At 48.9% G+C, this 22,243-nt stretch overlaps 1 protein-coding gene across 1 annotated transcript; it reads right to left on the reverse strand.

Annotated features, from left to right (window-relative positions):
* Positions 1-4,398: 4,398 nt before the first annotated feature.
* On the reverse strand, positions 4,399-22,189 carry Dhrs7c (dehydrogenase/reductase 7C). Its single transcript, XM_021656009.2, has 7 exons — positions 22,075-22,189; positions 21,707-21,866; positions 11,320-11,432; positions 9,796-10,006; positions 7,973-8,065; positions 5,975-6,130; positions 4,399-4,660 (listed from the first exon to the last, which is right to left on the reverse strand). Exons 2-7 carry the CDS (start codon positions 21,858-21,860, stop codon positions 4,452-4,454), a joined length of 936 nt encoding a protein of 311 aa, XP_021511684.1. The 5' UTR covers positions 21,861-21,866; positions 22,075-22,189; the 3' UTR covers positions 4,399-4,451.
* Positions 22,190-22,243: the final 54 nt, after the last annotated feature.

The raw sequence follows: 22,243 nt of genomic DNA on the forward strand, positions 1-22,243 counted from the left end.
TAAGAAAAACTACTCCCCCTCTCCCCACTAACCCTATCTTTTTCTTTTACTTGGGTGTTGGAAAAGTTGGGTGGAGGAAGGAGAAAGAGACATAAGAAACGTAAATAAAATAGACTTAAAAAGCAACGCCTACCACAGAGGGCCTCTGAAAGACTCTACCTAGCAGTGTATCAAAGCAGATATTAAGACCATAACCAAACCTTTGGCAGAGAGCATGGAATCATATGAAAGAAGGGGGAGTTAGTAAGACCTGAAGAGGACAGGAGCTCCACAAGGACCAAATATATCAGGTCACAGGGGTCTTTTATGAGACTGTTTCTCCAACCAAGGACCATGTACGGATATAGCCCACGGTAGCTCAGTATCCAAGTGGGTTCTCTAGTAAGGGGAACAGGGACTATTTCTGACATGAACTCAATGGCAAGCTCTTCGACCCTCCCCCTGCCCCCTCCGCCCCTGAGGGAGGAGCAACCCTGCTAGGCCACAGAGGAGGACATTGCAGCCAGTCCTGAAGATACCTGATAAACTAGGGTCAGATGGAAGGGGAGGAGGTCCTCCCCTATCAGGGGACTTGGAAAGGGGCAGGGAGGAGATGAAGGAGGGAGGGTGGGATTGGGAGGGAATGAGGGAGGGGGCTACAGCTGGGATACAAAGTAAGTAACCTGTGATTAATATAAAAAATAAAACATAAAAAAAGCAGCACCTACAAGAACATCTTCACCTCTGTCTTTCACAGCTGCTGAGAGCTGTTTCAGTCTCTTCGGTGTCTTGAGGTACCCAGTCAGTGGTCTGGGACAGCCACTGCTACCTAGGTCCTTTATAGCATCCAGTCTCTGGGGCTAAGAGCCTCTAGGACACTCTTCTTCGCTCAGAAGCAGCAGCAGCAGCAGCAGCAGCAGCAGCAGCAGCAGCAGCAGCAGCAGCAGCAGCAGCAGCAGCAGCAGCAGCAGCAGCAGAAGCAGCAGCAGCAGCAGCAGCAGCAGCAGCAGGCAGACTATGGATACCCTTAGTTTTTCCATCTGTGATGTGTACTGTCAGTCCTCCCAAGGCAATATAGAAGGAGAGGAGGACCATATGCGATACTTCTTAAAATTGTACGAGATGTTGTACAATGCATGGAATGTTGTATAATTCATGGAACCTTGCTGCTATGAAGTCTTGTAAAACATATTTGGAGCAACACTGACACCTGGTGGTCATTACTCATATTGCATGACGTCTGTTTCCACCACACCTTTCGTTTCTACCCTGCTAACATTTTGTTTATTCCTTTCCTCCCATGTTTCAATACAAAGGTTGTAGGTTTTATTTTAATTAATTACACTTTACTTTGTATCCCCCGTGTAGTTCCCCCCTCTTCCCGTCCCAATCCCTCCCTTCCTCCCCCTTCTCCACGCATGCCCCTCCCCAAGTCCACGGGTAGGGGAGGTCTTCTTTTCCTTTCTTCTGATCCTAGTCTGTTAGAGAGGTTTTTATTTACTGTTAGTGACATGCCCACCCTGACAGGGTGGCAGAATGCCATCTGCGAGCAACAGGTTGCATCCTGAGGGAGACCAAAGGTGATGAACAGGAAATTTGACTACGGGTTGCTTTGACCTTGGGTCCCAGTATAGTGGCCTTCCCCTACTCTAGAGTTCTTGCTTTGCCGGAATGCAAGCTTCAGTGACCGGGTGGATGCTTCTAGTGACAGCCCCTTCCTTCTCCAGGCCAGGTCCTTGTGCCCCCTTACAGCACAATGATTTTACTAAAATCATTGACTCCTTACTCAAGCCTGCAAGATGACTAAAAGCAGGACGAATGTCTGGTGTCTATGCCTCCACTTTACATCTGTCTCCCAAGTCCAAAAACTCCATGACAGACTTCTGATTAACTCAGTACGCAGGAAGATTAGTCACTCAAGGAGTGTCTCTATAAAAACTGGTGATGCCGGACCTGTCCCATCCCCTGTCACGACAGAAGGCACAGACGAGAGTGAACCCAGCACTCCGCCTTCACAGCGTCCCATTCCAGACCCGGGAAGGCACTCACAGGCCCTGCTCTTCACTGGCTCAAACCTGCAAGTCACCCGGATTCCAGAAAGAGCAGAGCCTTGTGGCCAAGCCACCTTATCACGGAATTTCCCCTCCTGGTAAGCTGGCTTGTCCCCTTCAGCGAGAAGGTCTCTTTTGAACCCTCCCGTAGAACCAGAACAGGATGGTGATCAAGAAGACGCCTGGCTGGGACTGTTCAGTTATGCAAACCTCTGGCCCTCCGCCCCACTCACACGCTGTCTGAACCCAAGCTCACATCAATATCCTAAAGAGATGGACGCGGGGTCACCAACCCTTGTCCTGTGCCTCCCAGCACAACCGCATTGTCAGCTGTCCCTTGTCTGTCCTCAGTACTCCCCATTTTGTTTGTACCTTTGGCCAGGTGAGCAACAGAACTCTGTTTCCATACTAACACCCTCTTGATCTGGAGCTCAACGTGCAAAGCAGAGCCTGGAGGGGAGCAGGCGGGATGCAGCTCTGAACAGGTCCTGAGCACTGGATGCCCGTGGCTCTGGTTCTGACCCTTCCTGCCCCAAAGCTACCATACACATGTTCCGGCTGCCGCTGCTGCTGACCCCCACCGCACACAGTACCTCCCCCCCCCCATGACAATCAAACCCACTAAAACAAAGTTACATTGCTGACACCCTCCTAAATTCAAACCCCACATTTTCCCTCCTGTGCCTGGAGGACTTGATCATCCCATGTTTTGGGGGTTCTTGGGTGATCACAAAAGCTTATTTTTGAAGGATTCATTTTATGTTATTATGTGTGTATGTGTGTCTGTGTGTGGGTATGTGTGTCTGGGTGCAGGTGGCTGCAGAGGCCAGAGGAGTCAGATCCTCTGGAGCGTCACTTCCAGGCTGTTGTGAGCTGCCCAACCCGGGTCCTAGGAACAAAATCCTCTGCAAGAGCAGAAAGCACTCTTAAGCACGGAACTGTCTATCTCACGTTTTTACTTTTTAAAAGATTTGTTTATTTTATTTTACATGTATGAATGTTTTGCCTGCATGTGTGTATGTGCATTGAGTATCTGGTGTCTATAGAGGCCAGAAGAGTGCATGGGCTACCCTGGAGTTATGGGTGGCTGTGGGCCACCATGTGGGTGCTGGGAATTGAACCCCAGTCCTCTGGAAGAGCAGCAAGCACTTTTAATCACTGAGACATCTTCCCAGCCCATGATTTTACTTTTAAGTGAAGATTTACATACATGCATCTGTTTAGCTCTTTTTTTTTCCTGTTTAGCTTTATATGCTAATTTTGTGACAGGTTTTGGAAGAGTGGCATTGTACAATCTTTCATCTATAAATATTAGGACATTTGAGTCAAGGGTCACAATATCATTGAAAACCATGTGCCTGTACCTCTCTGGAGTCCAGGAATCACTTGCCATCTATATAAATAAAGCATGGTGGTATTTTAGGAGGAGTTTCGTTTTGAAAAACATCTGGAATGATGGATGCCCGAGAGTGGAGGATCTTAGCAGCCACCGAGGATCTAAGAAAATGGCTCTTGGGCCTACATCCCAGCTGGGGAAGGGCTGAACTGTGCTTCCAATGAAGGGTGCTCATCACAATTTGTTAGCTAAACTTAATCAAAAGAATATAATGATATTATGTATAACATAAGCATATTACGACATGTGTGCATGTAAGTATATGTGTAATGTGTGTATATGATATTTTATATCATATAGCTTATACATCACATAATATAGTATTAAATATTAATGTTCAACAGCTATGTTAATATTAGTCATTATTGTTGGCATAATTTAGCTTTATATATTTATATACATTATGTGATATATTTATATAATATATAAAATGTTAACAAATTAATGATTGACAGTAATCAGTATATGACAGCTTCTATGATATCATGCTTAAATAATATTAATGTCTAAGTTACTCTTGACAAATACAATTTAAAGTTCAATTTGTCACACATGGCAGCTGGTGGCTGCTACACTGGCTGCTACAGATCAAAGGTATTTCCATCGGACTGGGAAAGGCTGCCCTAAATGGTCGCCCAGTGCCGGCTGGCTGTTGGAGGCTGGCTGGGCGTGCTCCTCTGTAGGAGATGGGGGTGGGGTCGTTTTCTGGGTAGACCAGAGGCTGCAGCATGCTTGGATACCGTGAGGGTTTAATGCATTACAGCCCCTGCAGTACTGCTTAGCTGTCACCCCACAAAGCAGAGAAGCTTTTGGAAGTGTGCCCCCAATTTTGTGTGGGAGCCACCCAGAGGCCTCGCCGTTCTGGGGTGTCTCAGCACCCTCAGTGGGAGGGTGAGGAGCTTGCTCAGGACTGCTAGCAGGTTAGGGCCTGTAAGGGACCCCACAGAACGGAGAAGATAGAAGAGCCAGCACTCGCTAGGAAAGCCTTTATTCCCCCTCAGCGACCGCGATGGCCGTTCTCACAGTTAACCGTCTTCTGGGACATTGAGCTTCTCTTTCACCCCACAGGCCACCACGGCGAAGAAGAACTCGGGAAAGAAGGTTCGGATGAACACGGCGGCCTTGGGGACCGGGTTTGCCATGAACACCTCTTGCTTCTTCCTCCTCACCGTGCGCATCACTTCCTCAGCCACCTCCACCGGGTGCGCGCCATAGCCCAGCTTCCTGCAAAAGACTGGGCACACAGGCCGAGGCCGGCCACTGTCAGTTCAAATCCCCTGACTAGGGAGACGCTTGCTAGCGTCATGGTGTCCTGACACTCCGCCATCCTCTGTCCTCAACCCTGGGGTGCTACTTCACGGTCCACCCTTTGCTTCTTCGTCTGCTGCCCCCTTTCCTCCGTGGTGCCTTCATCATGAAGGGCATGGGGACGAGCTTGGGCAACAAGAAGGTGAAGAAGACCCTGCCCTCTGTGATGTCCCTTAGCCAGATCCTCTGGTGTTCCTTGCTTTGCCCTCCAGCCCAGTTCATGTCTGTGTCTCAGTGTGGACCTCAAGCTTTGGGTGAGGAGCCACCTCTTTCCTTGGAGCATTTTAGAACAGTTTGCGTTCTCTGTGGCTTAGAACCTTCTTTCCGGTTTCCTGAAGGGGAGATAGGGGCAGCTCTGTGAAGGGTTTGACTCTAAGCTGTGGCAGAGGCCAGCCTGAGGAACAGACAGTCCTGGCTGGAGAGGCTCAGCCTCCGTTCAGAGCGGCCTCCTGAGGAAGAGGGAGCGAGCAGGGTGGCTCTTAAAGACCACGTGCTCATTGTAGCCTGCTATTTGGAACAGAGCTGCAGCCATCTTTGTACTCAGCTTCCAGTTTGTTTCCAAGGTGAAATCAAGTTCAAATTTTTGAACTTTTCAACTCTGCTTCCTGGAAGCGGTTGTTCATAGCTGGCACTAGCAGACCCTGCCAGAGGGTCGAGCTCCGCTTATATTTTACTATGATTCAATAGTGGTATAACCCATGCTTTATTATCTATTCGCTCAGCTACACTCTGGCTGCACCCTTCTTATCTACACACCTGGCTACACCCTGGACGTACTCTAGAAGACCCTAAGCCCCGCCTCACTTAGGACGGATCAGCTTAAAGCTTAGCTCTAATACTTTGTCTGATTAGCCAAAAATGGGACAGACAGAAGGTGCTACTGTTCTTCCCGTGTCTTTTGCATTTGGTTCTTTCTATAAAAACATCGCTGTGAGAACATGTAGATGTCACAGTTAGGCTCCCCAGGCCTTACTGTGGCCCTGGTCGATCAGCTTGGAAAAAGTGTTCCAATAAACCATCCCTATCTAACTGAGACCAGAGTCTGAGTGCTTTGTATGGCTGTTTTTATACCACAACTGTGCTGGCTGTTTGGTCTGGGAAAAGCTGTTGAGCAGGTGAGTGTTTAGCTCAGCCCTGCCAGGGTCTGCTGGCTGCAGTTTGGGTGTGCTCTCGACCTGGTCCTCCGGGCCTCAAGGTTTATCTCCCCCCCCAGACTCGCTGTTCCCCTCCGAACTCTTACATTTGCAAATGGATGACTCCCAGTTTCTCTGCTCAGGGTAGGCGCAGTGGGAACGGATGAAAGCGGGGCTCACGGTGCTCACCACGACGTCGTATTCCTCAACCTCGGCTCTCAGGCAGTCGAAGAAGCCCATGACGGCATGCTTGGAGGCTGCATCTGGAAGAAAGACCCGCCAGAGGTGGGTACAGGAAGGGCCCCGCTCTCGCTTTCCTGGGGTTGCTCTGCAGACAGGAGGGCAGACGTACTTCTTCCTCCAAGCTCAGAGCTGAAAGGGACCTGGGAGTGCCTGGGAGTAATCCGTTCACTGTCTCACCGGATCTCTGTCCCTGTTCTGAGACTCGATGTCTCCTTAATTTAAATCATCCCTAGCTTCCCCAACGGAACATATGCGAACCTTCTTATCATTGACAGGACACTATAACGACTTCTCCACAGCTGTGTTAGGTATTTCACGCAATCCAGGGATGATGGAGAGTATGTGAGAGGATGCACAGGTGTTCTAAGCAAATACCATCTGTGGGAGGAGGGGGTCCTAGAACCACTGTGCCACGGATCCTGAGAGACCATTGTATACCGAGTGAAGGTACGGGGGAGCCACTGTGCGCACTCCCTGAAGAGTACAGGAGAGGCTGAGAGGTCACGTGACGACAGTAGGCCTCACAGCCCAAGGTGGAAAAGCACTGAATCCTGGCCTCCTATCTCCTCTGCCTCAGGAGGCCCGCCCTCCGAGCTCACAGCACATCTAATCCCACTTTCATGAAAACAGAGAAGTTTAAACCAAGGCTACATCTTCACACTACTAGGAGGGCTGAAATCAAGACGGACCACCCTAAGTGTTGGGGAGAGGAGGTGAAATCAGAGCCCTCATGTAATGCCGGTGGGAATGTAGAGGGCGTGTCTGCTTTGGGAACAGCCTGGGAATCTCTCAGACATTTAAACATAATTCCTCTCCTAGGTTTGCACCTGGGGCAAATGTGAAGCCATGTCTTCACAGAAACGATTCACGCGTGTTCACAGAAACATTACCCATAGTTCCATAGTTCCAACAATAGATGAATAGATAAATAACACATGGTATAGCCAAGCAATGAAGTATTTGCCATCAATTGAAAGAGATGCTGATGTATACTGCAATATTGTGCTAAGTTAAATAAAAAAAAAAAAAAAACAAACATATATAAAAGCCAGTAATGGTCTGCAATGGCGGGTCATGAGGTCCCACCTCTATCTGAGGATATATAAAGTGGCCAATGCCAACATTTTCTTCAGTGGTATAACCACTTGCAAGTTGCCCGTGCTCCTGTGGGTGACCCCTCACCCATTTCCTGTCATCAAGATAGACTAGGGTCGAACCATTCCTCCGGCCTGTCCTTGGCTCTCTATCTGTGGGCAGTAGGTGCTTGTTCATGTTTCCCAGGAGAAAATAAACACAATAGGGACATAGCAAAGGAGGGGATGTTTCCAAAATGTCCCCCAGCAGATCCTGGGGTACAGCCCTAGAGTCCCCTCCATGCACATCTCACACTTGGAGCCTCCCATCTCCTGGGATTCTCAGTGGCGATAGCAGGCCTCCGATAACGCTCTTCAGCTGTTGCTACTGCACAAGGCTCCCCCCCGGGGGCTCTGCTCCTCTTCTTCCCCCCTTTTCCTCAGAGCCGTCCCTCAGCCTCCTGTTTTGTGATGTGTGAGCATCCTCCTTGTTCATTTCAGAGAGGGACCATTTCATAGAGGAGGAGGTGTCTGAGCTAAGGCTATGCCTCTGTGTAGGAGTGTGACCACATGCCATCTGCAGGGTCACGCTGAAACGGCACGTGTCTTCCCACCTGTGGTAATGCACTTTGGGAGGAGAGGAATCCCCGACTCCCCCGGGGAGCTGGGACATGAAAGAAATCCTAGCAGATGAGACACCCCTAACCCATGCCACCCCTTGCCTAGTCTAGACTTCACAGAGGCGCTTGCCCTGACACAGAGGGCTGCCCTCTTGTCCTCACCACTTACAAGCTGTGCGGAACGGGATCCCAAACTTGGCTTGGATGTTATTCACTAACACGATCTGGCCTGTCCTCCGGGAGATCATGTTGGGAAGCAGAACTGGAAAATACAAGGAGTCCCAGTTAGAAATCTGAGACAAGCCGGCTGCAGAGGCAGATCCCCACCCCCGCCTGGTCTGTTACCCATGGCTCCGCCACCTCTTTGCCCACTAGGCTGCAAGGGACGGGGATGGAGTGGTTCCAGGAATTCACTGGCCCAGTGTTTCCGAGAGAGACCAGTTGGCTGGCACATTGCTGGGTGATTTGAGATGACCCAGCTCTGTACTTGTTAAGTGACACAGAATTTGATAGTAGGTAAGGTCTATCTATCTATCCTGTCGATCTGTCGATCTATCTATCTATCTATCTATCTATCTATCTATCTATCTTCTATCATCTATTTAGCTATCTATCATCTATCAACCATCTATCTCTCATCTATCTAGCTAGCTGTTTAGCTATCTATCTCCAAATCATCTGTCAGCTCTCTATCTTTCTATCTATCACCTATCAACTATCTATCACCCTTTCTCCTCTCTTTCCTTTTCCCTCTTCCCCATCTCTCCTATTCCCCTTTCCCCCCTCCCATCTCTTCTCCTTCCTTTCACCTTTTTCCACTTTCTCCCTCTCTAGTATGGATAATCACTGCATGCAGGTTGGAAAGCATTTTCTCCTACATAGTCCCCCCCGCCCCCCAAGACAGGGTTTCTCTGTGTAGCCTTGGCTGTCCTGGACTTTGTAGACCAGGCTGGCCTTGAACACACAGAGATTACCCCTGCTTCTGCCTCCCAAGTGCTGGGTTTAAAGGCGTGTGACTCCACTGCCCAGCGGAAGGCATTTTCTTTTCAGTTCTAGTACTTAAAGAAGGCAGTTTCTTGTTGGTCCTAATAGGTCTCTTCTGTTGTTTGTTTTGAGACAAGACCTCAGTATGTAGCTGAGAGTGGCCTGGAGTTTGCTGTGTAGCCCAGACAGGCTTTGAATTTGTGATTCACCTGCCTGAGCTTCCCAGGACTGGAATTACAGGTGCACCACTATGCCTGGCTTCTAGCATGTCTCTCTCTCTCTCTCTCTCTCTCTCTCTCTCTCTCTCTCTCTCCTTTTCAGATTATTTATTTATTATTTATACAGCATTCTGCCTGCATGCCTGCCTGTGCACTAGAACAGGGCACCAGATCTCACTATAGATGGTTACGAGCCACCATGTGGGTGCTGGGAATAGGCATGCTCATGCTGTCCCTTCAACTCTGCTGTTAAACGATACAGGTTTTAGAGAGGAAAGATCAATTTGTGATTCTCTTCCATGGCTACCTCCTACCGTAACTGAGACTGCAGACATGAGTTTGAACATAGCTGTGAGAAATCTTTATCTGAATGTCTTTTAGGTCCTCAGACAGGTCCCCTTGAGGCTCACTGCTTCTCCTGTAAAGGGACACACATTCTCACTTCTGGTTTGGTGAAAGAGGTCAAAGGAATAGCAAAACACAGGCCAAAGCTGAAGACAGGGGTCCAGAGAGACGGAGTCACAGGGGCGCTGTGGATCGGGTGCAGAGAGAGAGGCATTGGGCAGAGTGTGGGTGAGGGGCAGGGTTTCATTGGCACGTGGGACTCTACCGGTAAGACCCTTCCTTTTTGTGACCAGCATTTACAGGGAGGGCCTGAGAGCTCTCAGTGCTCAAATTAGGACCTTTCTTGGGTCTGTCCAGAGCTGGATGGCCACCCGGTGGCACCACAGGTCTTCCCATAGAATCTGGAGGTCCCAAGGACCCAGAGGAAAAATGAGACTCACAGGACCTTTGGTGAAGGTGATGGGGCCAAAGTAGTTGGCATCCATGATCTTTTTGTCGAGCTCCAGAGAAATCTTGTGGGCAGGCCCCTTCACTTTCACGCTGGCGTTGTTGATGAGGATGTCCACACAGCCGTAGCAGTCCAGGACTTCTTTGGCCACGTCTTGAACACAGCTAATGTCTGAGAGATCCAGGAGGACCAGCTTTGGGGTGAATGTCTGCTGGAGCAAGGAGAGAGTCAGGGCGTGTTTGGGATCACCTCTGTGGAGATGTTGGGGCCCTCAATCAAACAGCTACCCTGCTGGGAATTCGAAGTTCTAGAATAACTAAGACCAAGGGGAGAGAGTAAAACAACTCTGTGTGGGATGGAGGCGCTTGCTGGAGAAGCTAGTTTTGGAGATCAGAGCAGCAATTCAGTGTGAGTATGCAGTGGTGAGTCTAAGCTTGGGGCCAGGGCTCCTCAGCTGACAACACCATTCCTGACAACCAGGTGACCCTTTGGAGGCTGTGACCTGACCCTGTTGGTGGCGCAGTAACTTTGAACTTTGTAACTTTGGTTTCCTTGGAAATTGCTTACCCATTTGGTTTATAAGTTACAAGAGAATTCAGCACAGCCATTGGCAGCCACCCGTAGTTTTGAATCAAAATTGTGCATCCCACATGGCACTTTTGAAGCATCTATTATGGGCGAGTGCTGTCCTGGGCTCTGGTCACTTGCTCTCCTCAAGACGCTAATGGCTTAGAACTCGGGGGGGGGGGGGGCAGGGCCCGGTAGTGCCCTGGAGTCAGTCCAAGGTTTGGGCAAATGTTAGTTCTGATATACACCCTTGAAGAGAAGGTTCCCATGGTGGGTCACATCTGTTGGGGAAATATTTGCTGATCTCCAAGTTCCTTGGAAGAAATGAGCACTAACATGTCAAAAGGCTCTGAAAAGTCCTTCAGTAAAGAACCTGAGATGAGCTGCACCGGAACCCAGTATTTTCCACACAGCTTTGTTTTCACCCCAAACCTACTAACACCCCGAGAAAGACTCCCTGTAACATTCTGTGCTGTTCTAGCCGATCTGTCTCCTCAAGTGCCGGGGCAGCTCTGAATTCTTCCGAGCTGTTTGCAAACCCCAACTTCAATCAGGAATAGAGACTAGATTTTTTTTTTTTCTCAAATGCTGAGGACCACAGAAGGCAACACCTGCCACCTGGGTGGCTCGGGAGGGGGCTTCCTTGATTCCTTCAACTCAACTGTTAATTGTGGTGTTTGTTTGTCTTAATGTCATCTATATTTGTCGTCACAGCCCACAGCTGGGACACCCGCTCTCTGGGCTTTTTACGAGTCTGACCATCATAGACTCCGGGGATCAGTGCCTAAGTTTTCCTGTGATCAAAACAAGCCAGTGCCTTTTGTTGGGCAGACAGGCCTTTGTTGGTCAGTGCCAACACCTCTGAGTTCTCCAAAGCTGCTGTCACATTTCCCCCGAATCATAAGGGGCTCAGGGTGTCCAGAACTTCCTCAGGCTGTCTGGAGAGAGCCGTACCTTGCTGGGGTCAGCCACACTGGTCAAGGCATCGTACAGGCTCTCCAGTCTCTCCCAGCTCTTCCCACACAGCACCAATCTTGCTCCACCCGCATGGAACACCCGAGCACACTCTGCGGAGAAGAGGGAAGGGAGGCAGGCTGTACTGTGTGAATGGAGCTGTAACAGAGAGTTCCCGTCTTAGGAGCTGTGACGTCATCCACGTGATGTCATCCATCACCGTGAGGCCCTCCTACTGGAGGATGCGTTTCATTTGATCCACTCCCCAGGCTAGATGTTTTAGAGGGGCTGAGGATTGAACCCCAGGCTTGCATGAGTTAAGCAGGTGCTCTAGCCTTGAGCTGCAGCCTAAGCTAGGCTGGTTGGTTTGCTTGTGGGATGTGTTTCTAGTCTCAGCTTGGTTGCTTCCATGGAGGGAAGCTCACAGCAGGGAGTAACAGCCTCTGCTCTACTGGATAGTTCTGATGAGAATTCCTTCTCATGCTGAATGGAAAGATGACTCAAACGAGCCTTTGAGACCACAGCCGTAGGGACACCCCAACCTATAGATCTTGCTAAGAGCTACCATGTTTGTTCAGACCAAATATCACGCAGCCCTCCATATTTTCTCTGTGGATAGAGACCCTAGTCAGGGGTCTTTGCTCACAGACCACTCTACACAAAGAACTTCAGGCAATCGAGTCAAGCTGGGTGCAGGAGAGGTGGCCTTCCCCAGGGAAGAATACAATTGGTTGTCCAGTACCAGATGGTCAGCCCTGAAAACATACATACACATGACTTTATATGGACTCAAAAAGTTATATTTATATACATGTACATACAAATACATATATGCTTGCAATAATAAGTAATGAAAGAAGAGGTCATGAATTTGAAAGAGAGAGGGAGGGACATACAGGAGGGCTTGGAGTGAGGAAAAGGAAGGGAAAATTGTGATTAAATTACAATCACAAAATTAAGGAAAAAGAAAGACAAAAAAGTTGATTTTGCTTTATGCTTCACTCTGAAGTAATTCCTGATTAGCCCAATATAGAACTCTTCTTATTTTTCCAAACATTTACTTATTTATTTATTCTGCATACAGGTTTGTGTGTATTGACATGTTCATGTGTAGCGTGTACATATGTGGAGCTAGGAGGACAACCTGCGGGAGTTTCTCCTTCCACCACGTCGGTCCCAGGGATTGAACTTGGGTACCCCGACTTGGTGGCAGACACCTTGACCTACTAAGCCATCTTTAGAGCAACGACTGGTAGATATGCAGCATTCACAGGTAACAACAATCTTCATACTTTAGGCCAGTAAAAGCTCATGTGTTTGGGCTTTTTGTTCGAGGGATGACTGAGCGAGACACCCATGTATTTGTTCAGCTAATTCTCACTGTGGCCATGGGAAGGTCTAGCTTAGGCTGGGCCTTCTGAAGCAGCAGCTGGACAGAGTCTAAACCGCTGTGGGGCCGTCCCGCCTGCATGTGCGAGGACCACCCTTTGCACACTTCAGTCCATCAGCTGCTGACTGCCTTGTCCCCTCTTGGAGGAAGGGCCTAGATGGCAGCACTCCTCCACAAGGTGGCGCCCGTGGGTCCAGGATGAGCCCCAGAGCCTTAGCAGCCAACATTCACAGTACCGGAAGGATGGATGAACATGGATGAATGGACCAAGCTCTACATCTGACAAAGGCACCAAAAGCACCCACTCCACTGTGGCACCCAGTGTTGTCCCATTTTGTGCCAGGAAGTTGTGGACCTCAGTTGACTGCAGGCACTCGAGGACGACGCAGCCTGGGTGTTCACCTGAGGCTGGGTATCTCTTTTTTCTTTTAATTCTTCTCTCATATTCTATTCTGATTATAGTTTCCATTCCCCCCATCCTTTCCAATCCCTCCTCTACCTCCCCTTTCTCCCAGTTCCACTCCCCTTCCAATTCCCTTAAAAAAAGAAAAAGGCCTCCCAGAGATATCAATCATGTTAAACGTGGCTTAACAAGCTACAATAGCAGGCACAAACCCTCATAGCAAGGCTGGATGAGGCAGCCCAGTAGGAGGAAAAGGGTCCAGAGTGCCTGCAAGAGTCAGAGAACTCTCTACTGCCACCGTTAGGACAGCACAAGAATACCAACTACAGAACCATAAGGTATATGCAGAGGACCTAGCTCAGACCCTTGCAGGGTCCGTGTTTGTTGCTTCAGTCTCTGTGAGCCCTTACGAGCCCCGCTTAGTTGATACTGTGTGTGTTCTTGTGGTATGCTCAACCCCTCTGGTTCCTACAATCCGTCCTCCCTTTTCTGCAGGGTTCCCCTGGCACTGCCTCATGATTGCCTGTGGTTCTCTGCATCTGCTCCCATCCGTTGCCGGATCACATCTCTTTGCTGACAGCCAGGCTAGGCACTGATCTATGAGCACAGCAGAATACCATTAGGAATCATTTTAGTGACTTTCTGTTTGAGGTTTCGTATCTTAAACACAGCAGTTCTCAGTGACCTCGTGGGTGTGGGAATTTGCTCCTGTAGACATAGTAGCTTGATGCAAGTGGAGAGGAGAAGGTCAGCTGGACAGGACAGATACTGGGGTTTCTATGTGGGCACCTTGGATAGGGGGATTGTGGTCCTGGAGAGAACTGAGGTGCCAGATGACGCAAGAGGAGCAGGCATGGAGGTAAAAGGGATGCCGGGGAAGAAAAAGAGATTGCACTGCCCTTGGGTCGCAATGGGAACTAAAAACAAGTGCACTGGCCAGGGATGTGTCTCAGTGGAAGAGCATTTGCCTAGTTAATATGTGGGAGGACCAGGGGTTGATCCTAGCACTGTAATAATAATGATAATAATAATAATAATGATGATGATGATACCAAAGACGAGTACACTGAGAGTAACCGAGGGAATGGGAAGGAAGGAAGTAGCGGCAGGTTCCCGAACACCTGTACCAAGAGCCTCCTGCATACCAATGTCACCCTGAGTTGTTAGATCTTTAGGAAAAGATGGATTCTTTCAGTTTAGGTGTTTTATTAAGAAAGGTGGCAGGGGCTGAAGAGATGGCTCAATGATTAAGGGCACATACTGCTCTTGCAATGGGCCTGGGTTTGAACCCAAGTTTGGTTCCCATCACCCATGCCAGGTGGCTCCCAACCATCTGAAGTTGTGGCCACAGAGGATCTGAACCCCCTGCTGGGCTCCCCGGGATCCTACATGTGCACCTCCCCCTACACACATCATTAAAGATAGAAAACAGAAAACAAAAAAGAAAGGGGACATCTGGGGTGGCTCTGAGGGACAAAAATCTTAAAAGATATCTATTATTCCCCATGTCAATTTGATGCAGAAAATCAAGACCCCAGTGGGTCTTGGAAAGTGACAGTTATTCTAAACTTTGTATGGAATGACTCGCACACTTTAATTAGAATGGTGAAGGAAAGTGAAGACTATCCTGAAAAAATATTAGTTACTAAAATAAAATATAGAGCTGCCAAGACTAGAGCAAAACATTAATAGTTCCAGCATAGGTAGGAATTATTGATAAAAATGGACCCAGGTATTGATGAGAATGCAGTAATCATATAGTTAATCTATTGAACAGGTGGGAAAACAATATATTAATTAAAAAATATTGGGGGGGGAAGGTGGCTGGTGAGATGGCTCAGTTAAAAGAGAGCAGTACTCTTGCAGAGAACCTGCTCTCTTGCCAGGGAAGATCTTCTGAGCATGCCCCCAAAAAACAAACTATATCAGAACTTATTTATAGATTTTACACTTAATTTTTTTTTTTACAGAAAAGGCATAAATAAAGAACAAGCAAATTAAGAAAAGCACTTATAATAATATGTCAGCAAAGGGCTAATTTATTTGATATGCAAAGGACTTATACAAATAAGAAGGACCAACTGAAAAAAACCCCCCACACAGTTAATGAACAGAAGATTAAGCGTCAAAACCCAGGACATGATAAAGAGGTGTAGTTTAAAGTACGCACTAATTTTGATGCATCAGATGATGAAGAGCAAAGCTGCTCACAGTCTTAATGAGATGCGGGTTTGTCTCACATTCACGCTAGCATCTGTATGAATTGCTACGGGTTTTGGAAGAAAAATTTGACTGTATTCTTAAAAGGGCTTTGATTTTAGCAATCTCACTTATGGGTATTTCTCCTGAAGCAATCGTTAAGAATGTTTGCGTAGACACAGCTGTAAGATTAAGCAATCTTACAATACCACGATCAACAGTAAAACACTGGGAATAATTGCAAATGTCCCATAGTAAGAGGTTGGTTAAATCAACTACAGTACATCTAGAACGACTTTTTTCAAGCCATTAAAAATGATTTTGCAAAGATGAATTTGTTGGTGTGAAAAGACATTAATATTAAAGTAAGTTTAAAACATAAGAGAGGGGGCTGGAGAGATGGTTCAGATGGAGAGATGGCTCTTAACCAAGAGCACTGCCTGCTCTTCCAAAGGACCCAGGTTCAATTCCCAGCACCCACATGGCAGCTCACAACTGTCTGTAATGCCAATTCCAAGGGATCTGACACCTTCACACTAATGCACATAAAATAAAGTTAAGTAAGTAAAAAACAACAACAACAACAACAACAACAAAAACCGTAAGAGCATTAGGAACATATTATCAGGGGCTGGAGAGATGGCTCAGTGGTTAAGAACACACCCTACTCTTACAGAGTACTTGAGTTCAGTTCCCAGAACCCACTTTGGGGGTGGCTTATAAGTGCCTGAAACTCCACCTTCAGGAGATCCGACACCCTCTTTTGGCCTCCCTGCATATCTGTGCTCATGTGCACACACGCACACACAGACACACATGAACACACATAAATAAAAGTGTGTCAGATACAATGCTGCGACTTGAATGTGTGTGATTGTGCTTAAAGCAGGGTAGTGCTGTATATACACACTTAAAGCAGGGCAGTGCTGTATATACACACTTAAAGCAGGGTAGTGCTGTATATACACACTTAAAGCAGGGCAGTGCTGTATATACACGCTTAAAGCAGGGTAGTGCTGTATATACACACTTAAAGCAGGGCAGTGCTGTATATACACACTGCTAACAGGGCATTAAGTTTTGAATTTCAGGGGCACTGAGATAAAGTTAGATACAAAATTGATATAACATTTTTACAAAGTGGTTAAAAATTTCCAAAGTTAGTTTCTAGTCCAAGATGCATGCTTTCAAAGGAAATAACTGCTTTATGAAGTTCATTCCTTTTGTCCTAAGATAAGACACAATGGACTAAGCAGAAGGAGGAAAAGTAGGGGGAGGGGGAGGGAGGAGAAGGAGGAGAGTTTGGGAGACAGGCTTCTCAGCAGATCTCACTATGAGCTTTTTTGCCCATGGGCCGGGGTTGGGATATGCTTCCTTCCCATCATCTCCAGGAGAAAAGGCATCTATGGGTCCTTTGACGCTTGCTAAGAGTTCCCTGCATCTGAACCCACACCAGAGGGGTCACTGTGGTGCTGCCTACCCCCAACCAGGGCTCACAGGAAGTAAGCCTCGGGTAAGGTCTACACGCTCCACTTCCCAGAGGTGCAGCTGGATGCTTCAACGAGCCTCCGAGGGACGCGAAGTCGCCCATAATAGAAAGAAGACACAGCCCACCTGGCTCCAGGGCTGGGACTGGAACCAGAGACCTCCTTTGTGCCCAAGCAAGTACGTTCTCCCTGAGTCAGGGGCTCTGCCCACGGTGCCGGGAGCCACCTTACAATGTGTCCCTCAGGTGAGCTTGGCCCTTGCTCTTCTGTACACAGCAGGAGGCTCAGGCTGAGGAGAAAACAAGGAAAATGGACGCACTGGTTGTGACTCAGGCCTGCTGAGGGCTTGACACAACAGAAGGATTATGTATATATAATGTCTCTAATCGGAAAGTCAGGAGACAGCCTGGGCGTTCTTTTCCTTCCAGCTGTGGGAAGAGTCTCTCCTACGGGCTGACTTGGGCGGGAGTGAACTGTTCCACCCCACAGTCCTGACTGAGCAGTCAGCTTCACCCAGGAGCAAAGCGGAAACAGAGCCTCACCCCCCGGGATGCTCCCACTGAAGCAGCTCTGTGTGCCTTTTATTACTTAAAAATCCCTCTCTCACAGCTGTGCCCTCCACAGTTGTGGACTTTCTGTCACTTGGTTTGGAAGGAGAAGGTCCACCTTGTGGACCTTGTGGTTGTGTGTGGAGGGAACAACGGGTTCAAAGAGTCCGAGGGAGTTTCCCACACTCCCACCGCTGCTAAGGCGCGGCAGGGATGAAGATGCCGCTCAAGACATCTGATGCCCAGGGAAGTTGTTCTCCACGCTAGGCTGCAGCTGGCCAATCCCAGCACCGAGAGGGGAACGGGCTGGGGCGCTGTCACTCACTCACTCATCCGCTCCCTTTCCTAGTGGTGGGACATATCTGCAAAGTCTTGCTAAGTTTTCTATGTTGGTCTTGAACTTGCAATCCTCCTGCATCAGCCTCCCTGAGTAGCTGGTCTTACAGATCTATATACCAGCAGGCCCACTTTGAAATCCTTATTTTCTATTTTTTTTTTATTTTTGAAATTCTTATTTTTATTCTTGTTTTGTTTTTGTCAGTTTTGAGACTGGGTCTCTCTGCTTAGCCCAGGCTGGTCTCCAACTGAGTGATCCTCCTGCCTCAGTCTCCTGAGTGCTGCTATCACAAGGGTGGTGGTTAATCTTGTCAGTGTGATTAGATTTGGAATCCCCTGGGAGGCTGAGGCACACCTCTAGCTGTGTTTCTAAGGGTGCTTTTGAGAAGGATAGCTGAGGGAAACAGCTACCATGAATGTGGTGGGTGCCGCAGGCCGGCGGTGGCACCCCTCCCCCAGGCTGGAGGCGTGCCGTGAACGAGAGGGGGAAGCCGGCAGTACTACCATCTCCACCCTTGCTTCCTCCTTGGTGGTGATCTGAACTTCGCTCTTCTCTCTTGCCCTCTCTGTCTCCGTGGGTTGAATCCTTTGAAGCTGTTGTTTCTCTCCTGCCAGGCATTTTGTGGCAGAACCTCTGTTCTCCAGTCCTTATGTTTTTTCTTTTCTTTTCTTTTTATTTTTTTAAGGCAATATCTCGGGTAGACCAGGCTGGTCTCAAAACAGCCCACTATGTAGCTAAGGATGACCATGAATCCCTGATCCTCCTGCCTCCTCCTGCTGGAATTACTGGTGGCCACATCCGGCTTTAGTTCATTATCAGCTCAGCTCGACATTTGTCTCTTGTTACTTCAGCACTGACTGTGTCCTTTTCAACTAATAAACACAAACTGGACACTTCCTTACGTGTTTCCTCCGTTCTAACATGCCAAGCAGAGTGAAGTGCTTCTGACTCCAGAGATCCTGAAGTGAGAAAGGCTGGCCTGTAGGGGCTGTGGGAGGCCGTGGTGGACGGCCTGCTTCAGCAGTGCTTAGCAGGGAAGACTGGCCTCTTTGGAGCTGTGACAACGCAGGCAGGGGTCGCCCTCCCTGGTTCAGTTCTGGTTTGCTCTGCCCGAAGGCCACATCCAGTGCTTAGGTGCTTGGTTGTCACTCTTGTCCCAGTCCCAGTGGGTACAAGGTAACACAGTGGCTGCGTCTATTGCCTTGTGATGGCTTGGGGCGAGGGCTAGATGTGAGACTTGGGATGCACACTTGATTTCCCTAGAGTCACGACCCCTTTGGGTCAAACGAGGTTGAGGACTGCTGCCTTACTGTGTAACCACCCACAGGATTCTGGCGCTAGGGTCCCTGGGCACAGTATCAGCTACGTGGAAGCCACTTTGTGTCCCCCGGATTTTTCTTGCCTGGAAGTTGAAATGGAGCAGCTGGTGCCTGGGATGGCTGTCATCAGCAGTACGGGGAATGCAGGCATTTATTTAAAGTTGCACACACCCAGCTGCTCATATTACTTCTAAATACTTGGACCTTATTCTTTCCTGCTTTGCATCTCTGCAGGGGGAGGCACTGGGTCAGGGAGGTGAAGAGTGTCAGGGGAGGCAGTAAAAGAGAATAGTGACCAGAATCTTGACAGCTTGGGCTATACCTTTCTGCAAACACCTGTGGCGTGTTTCCTGACTTTTATAACCCAATATTAAAAACAGAATGAACGAGACTGTTGAATTAAATCCACAGCCCTCACCAGAGGGAGAACAGTGGGTCCATCTAGAAATACAGAAGGTCTGAAGGACATCTTCAATGACAAGACGCAGCTAACCTTTGCAGGACCATTTACCCAACCTCAGCGATGGGCACATTCTTTCCCAGTTCCCTGGGAACAGACTGCATAAAAGGCCACAGCAGACCGCAAAGCAAACCTTGACAAACTCAAAAGAATGGAAGCTTGCAGAGTTCATTCTCTGACCATACTGGAACCAAAGTGGAAATCAGAGAAACCAATAGTCACAAACATACTTTTCTGGGCGCCTTCCCCGATCAGATGATGCTGGTCATTAAATGTACTGGTTACCTTTATCTTTGTTATGAGCAAATCCTGTCAGGAGCAATCTACGAGGATAAAGGTTTATTTAGATCCGGGTTTGAGAGGATCCATGCTGGCCTGGAAGGCACAGGGCAACAGGTGGGTCTGTGGTGACGGAAGAGGGAGGTGACAGCCTGTGTGGGGGAGGGGAGTTAAGGAGCTGTAATGCACCTCTGCCAGTCAGGCCCTTCCTAGACCGGTGGTTCTCAGCCTTCTTCCTGCTGTGAGCCTTTGATACAGTCCCTGTGTTGTGGTGACTCTCCAACCATAAAAACCATTATTTTCGTCTCTGCTCCATAACTGTCCTTTTGCAGTTATAAATCATAGCATAAATATCTCTGTGTTCTGATGGTCATTAGGGGACCACGACCTGCAGGCTGAGAAGCACCGTGACATAGACTTACAGACCCCGCAGCTTCCAAACTCGCACTCGAAACACAAGTCTGTGTGTGTGGTGGGGAACATTACAGGTTCAAAACAAAATCTGAAAACGGATGACTGAGTGTTTAGAAGATGAGGGGCATTGCGGCGGTTGTGGGGTCATCAAGGTGAAGAAGGAAGGACACCAGCCTCAGGTTGTGGGAAGGCGGGTCTCTGGGGCCACCTGAAAGGACGGAGCAGGTACGGTAGCAGGGGAAGCCCCAGGGACCCGGCCTGTTTCTAGTCAAACATATTCGACCTTTGAAAGACTGTCCCATGACTGAATAGTGTCAGGTGAGTCGCTCTTGTCACCGCCAGAAACACTGTGGTCCTGATTCTGGTCTGACGGGCAAACTAGAGCATTCTGGCTGGCCCTGGGGGGGAGGGGAGACTGAGCTTTGGGTCTGTGTGTCTGCTCCCTTTTGAGAGCTGATCCTAACAAGTTGGGATAGCCTCTTTGGAAATTGCTCCAGAGGCCACATCCACTGTGTTCCGCGTCTGTGGGTCTGTGGGTCTGTGGGTCTGTGGGTCTGTGGGTCTGCCAAGGCTGACCCAAGGCAAACACTCACTGAGACTTCGCCCACCTCTCAGCAGGGAGACATGCTCCCTCTGGTGACTTCTGAGATACCTCAGAGACGGGGCCACAAAAGATCTCCCAATGACCACATCATGGGAAAAAGTGTCCTCCACTCCTGCCTCCAAGCTCTAAAAGGTGCTTAGGACTGTGTGGGCCCTATTGACACATGCTGAGTGGCTAGTGGGTAGTTAGCTGTGTGGGGTCTATGCTGGATTAAAATAACAAAATAACAGCAGAAATTGCCATTAACTTATATAGCAGGGTACACTGCCATGATTAGGAATAATAGAATCCCGCTACGACAAAGGACAGTCCTGTCACAAACGTAACAAGAGGAAGGACCCAGAAGACTGTCTGACTTAGAGATTGTGAAGGAAAATGCTTTCAAGACCAGGAAGTGGGATGGTGGGAAGCAGTAGCCCTGTGTGACACAGGAAGAGTGGTGGGGAGTGAGGCACACGGAGCGTGGGTGTTCAACATGACCGTCCCTAGCCACATTTGAACGGTGGTCACTGTTGCTCCAAGTCCCACCCTCGGGCAAATCTATTTGTTGCTCACAGCGGCATTCCGGACTGGAGACTGCTATTATCCTTGCTCTACTCATACAGCTGAGGACACCTGCTAGGTAAGTGAGGGAACCAGGGCTGGAAGCTGGCATCCTGGTCTGGCCTCTATTCTATACGCAGCTCCAACTCAAGGACTTGGGCTTTTCAAGATTTCTGCAAACTGCTAAAGCACTCAAACCCAATATTTCCTAATGTCAAGCTGTGGGGTTGCACCCCCAAGGCATTCTGGCCCTGCTTTTCACCTGGCAAGAAAGCCTCAGACTCCCAAAGAGAAGCGCCCCATTGGGTCAACTCCTCTCTAGCAGCAGGTGTGCCCTGATACCATCCTCCTCCACAGGTCCCTTGGGGGCAGAGATGGGCAGAGGTCCAGGGGAGGCGGCTTACCTTTTCCCAGTCCTGAGACGGCGTCGGTGATGACTACCACTTTGTTCTGAACGGCAGACTTCGACCACAGCCTGGAGGCCTCCTGGTAGATGAAGAGGAGGCCGCTGATTCCCAGCAGCAGCAGGGGTAGCATCAGGACAGCCATGATCCCCATCTTGCTCTGCAGGGCAGCAGGGTGACAAGGATTGGCTTTGCAGGGGCCAACACCCAGGACAGGGGGAGGTTTAAGCCCACGGCATTCATTCCCCCAAGCCCAGAATCTGTTCTCCAGGGAGCGCTGGGCTCTGCAGGCTCCCGGGAGGGTCTTCCCAGCTGACCAGCAAGGCGCGTGCGAATCCCCAAATGCTCAACAAACAGAAATTACTCACAGTGTCCAAGCTGAAGGAGTCCAAGGGGCCTACCCTCCCCTAAGGCTAATTACAAATTTAATTAAAATGGGTCTGCATTTTTTGGAAGGAAATCCATGTGTTAAGGCCACTCGCTTGGGCCCTAATGGTTATTTATAGCTCTCAGTTGCACTAAAGGGCTTTTCAGGGT

Source organism: Meriones unguiculatus, chromosome 11 (assembly GCF_030254825.1).
Source record: "Meriones unguiculatus strain TT.TT164.6M chromosome 11, Bangor_MerUng_6.1, whole genome shotgun sequence".
Classification (NCBI taxonomy): Eukaryota; Metazoa; Chordata; class Mammalia; order Rodentia; family Muridae; genus Meriones; species Meriones unguiculatus.

Bases quoted from the DNA above. Each gene is read 5' to 3' on its own strand.
- Dhrs7c (XM_021656009.2), bottom strand. From the start codon at position 21,860: ATGGGGATCATGGCTGTCCTGATGCTACCCCTGCTGCTGCTGGGAATC. The intron at 10,007-11,319 runs GTACGGCTCTCT...TTGCTCCAGCAG, and splicing joins GTGTGGCTGACCCCAGCAAG to ACATTCACCCCAAAGCTGGT. The intron at 4,661-5,974 runs GTAAGAGTTCGG...CTGTGTGCCCAG, and splicing joins GGAGTCATCCATTTGCAAAT to TCTTTTGCAGGAAGCTGGGC.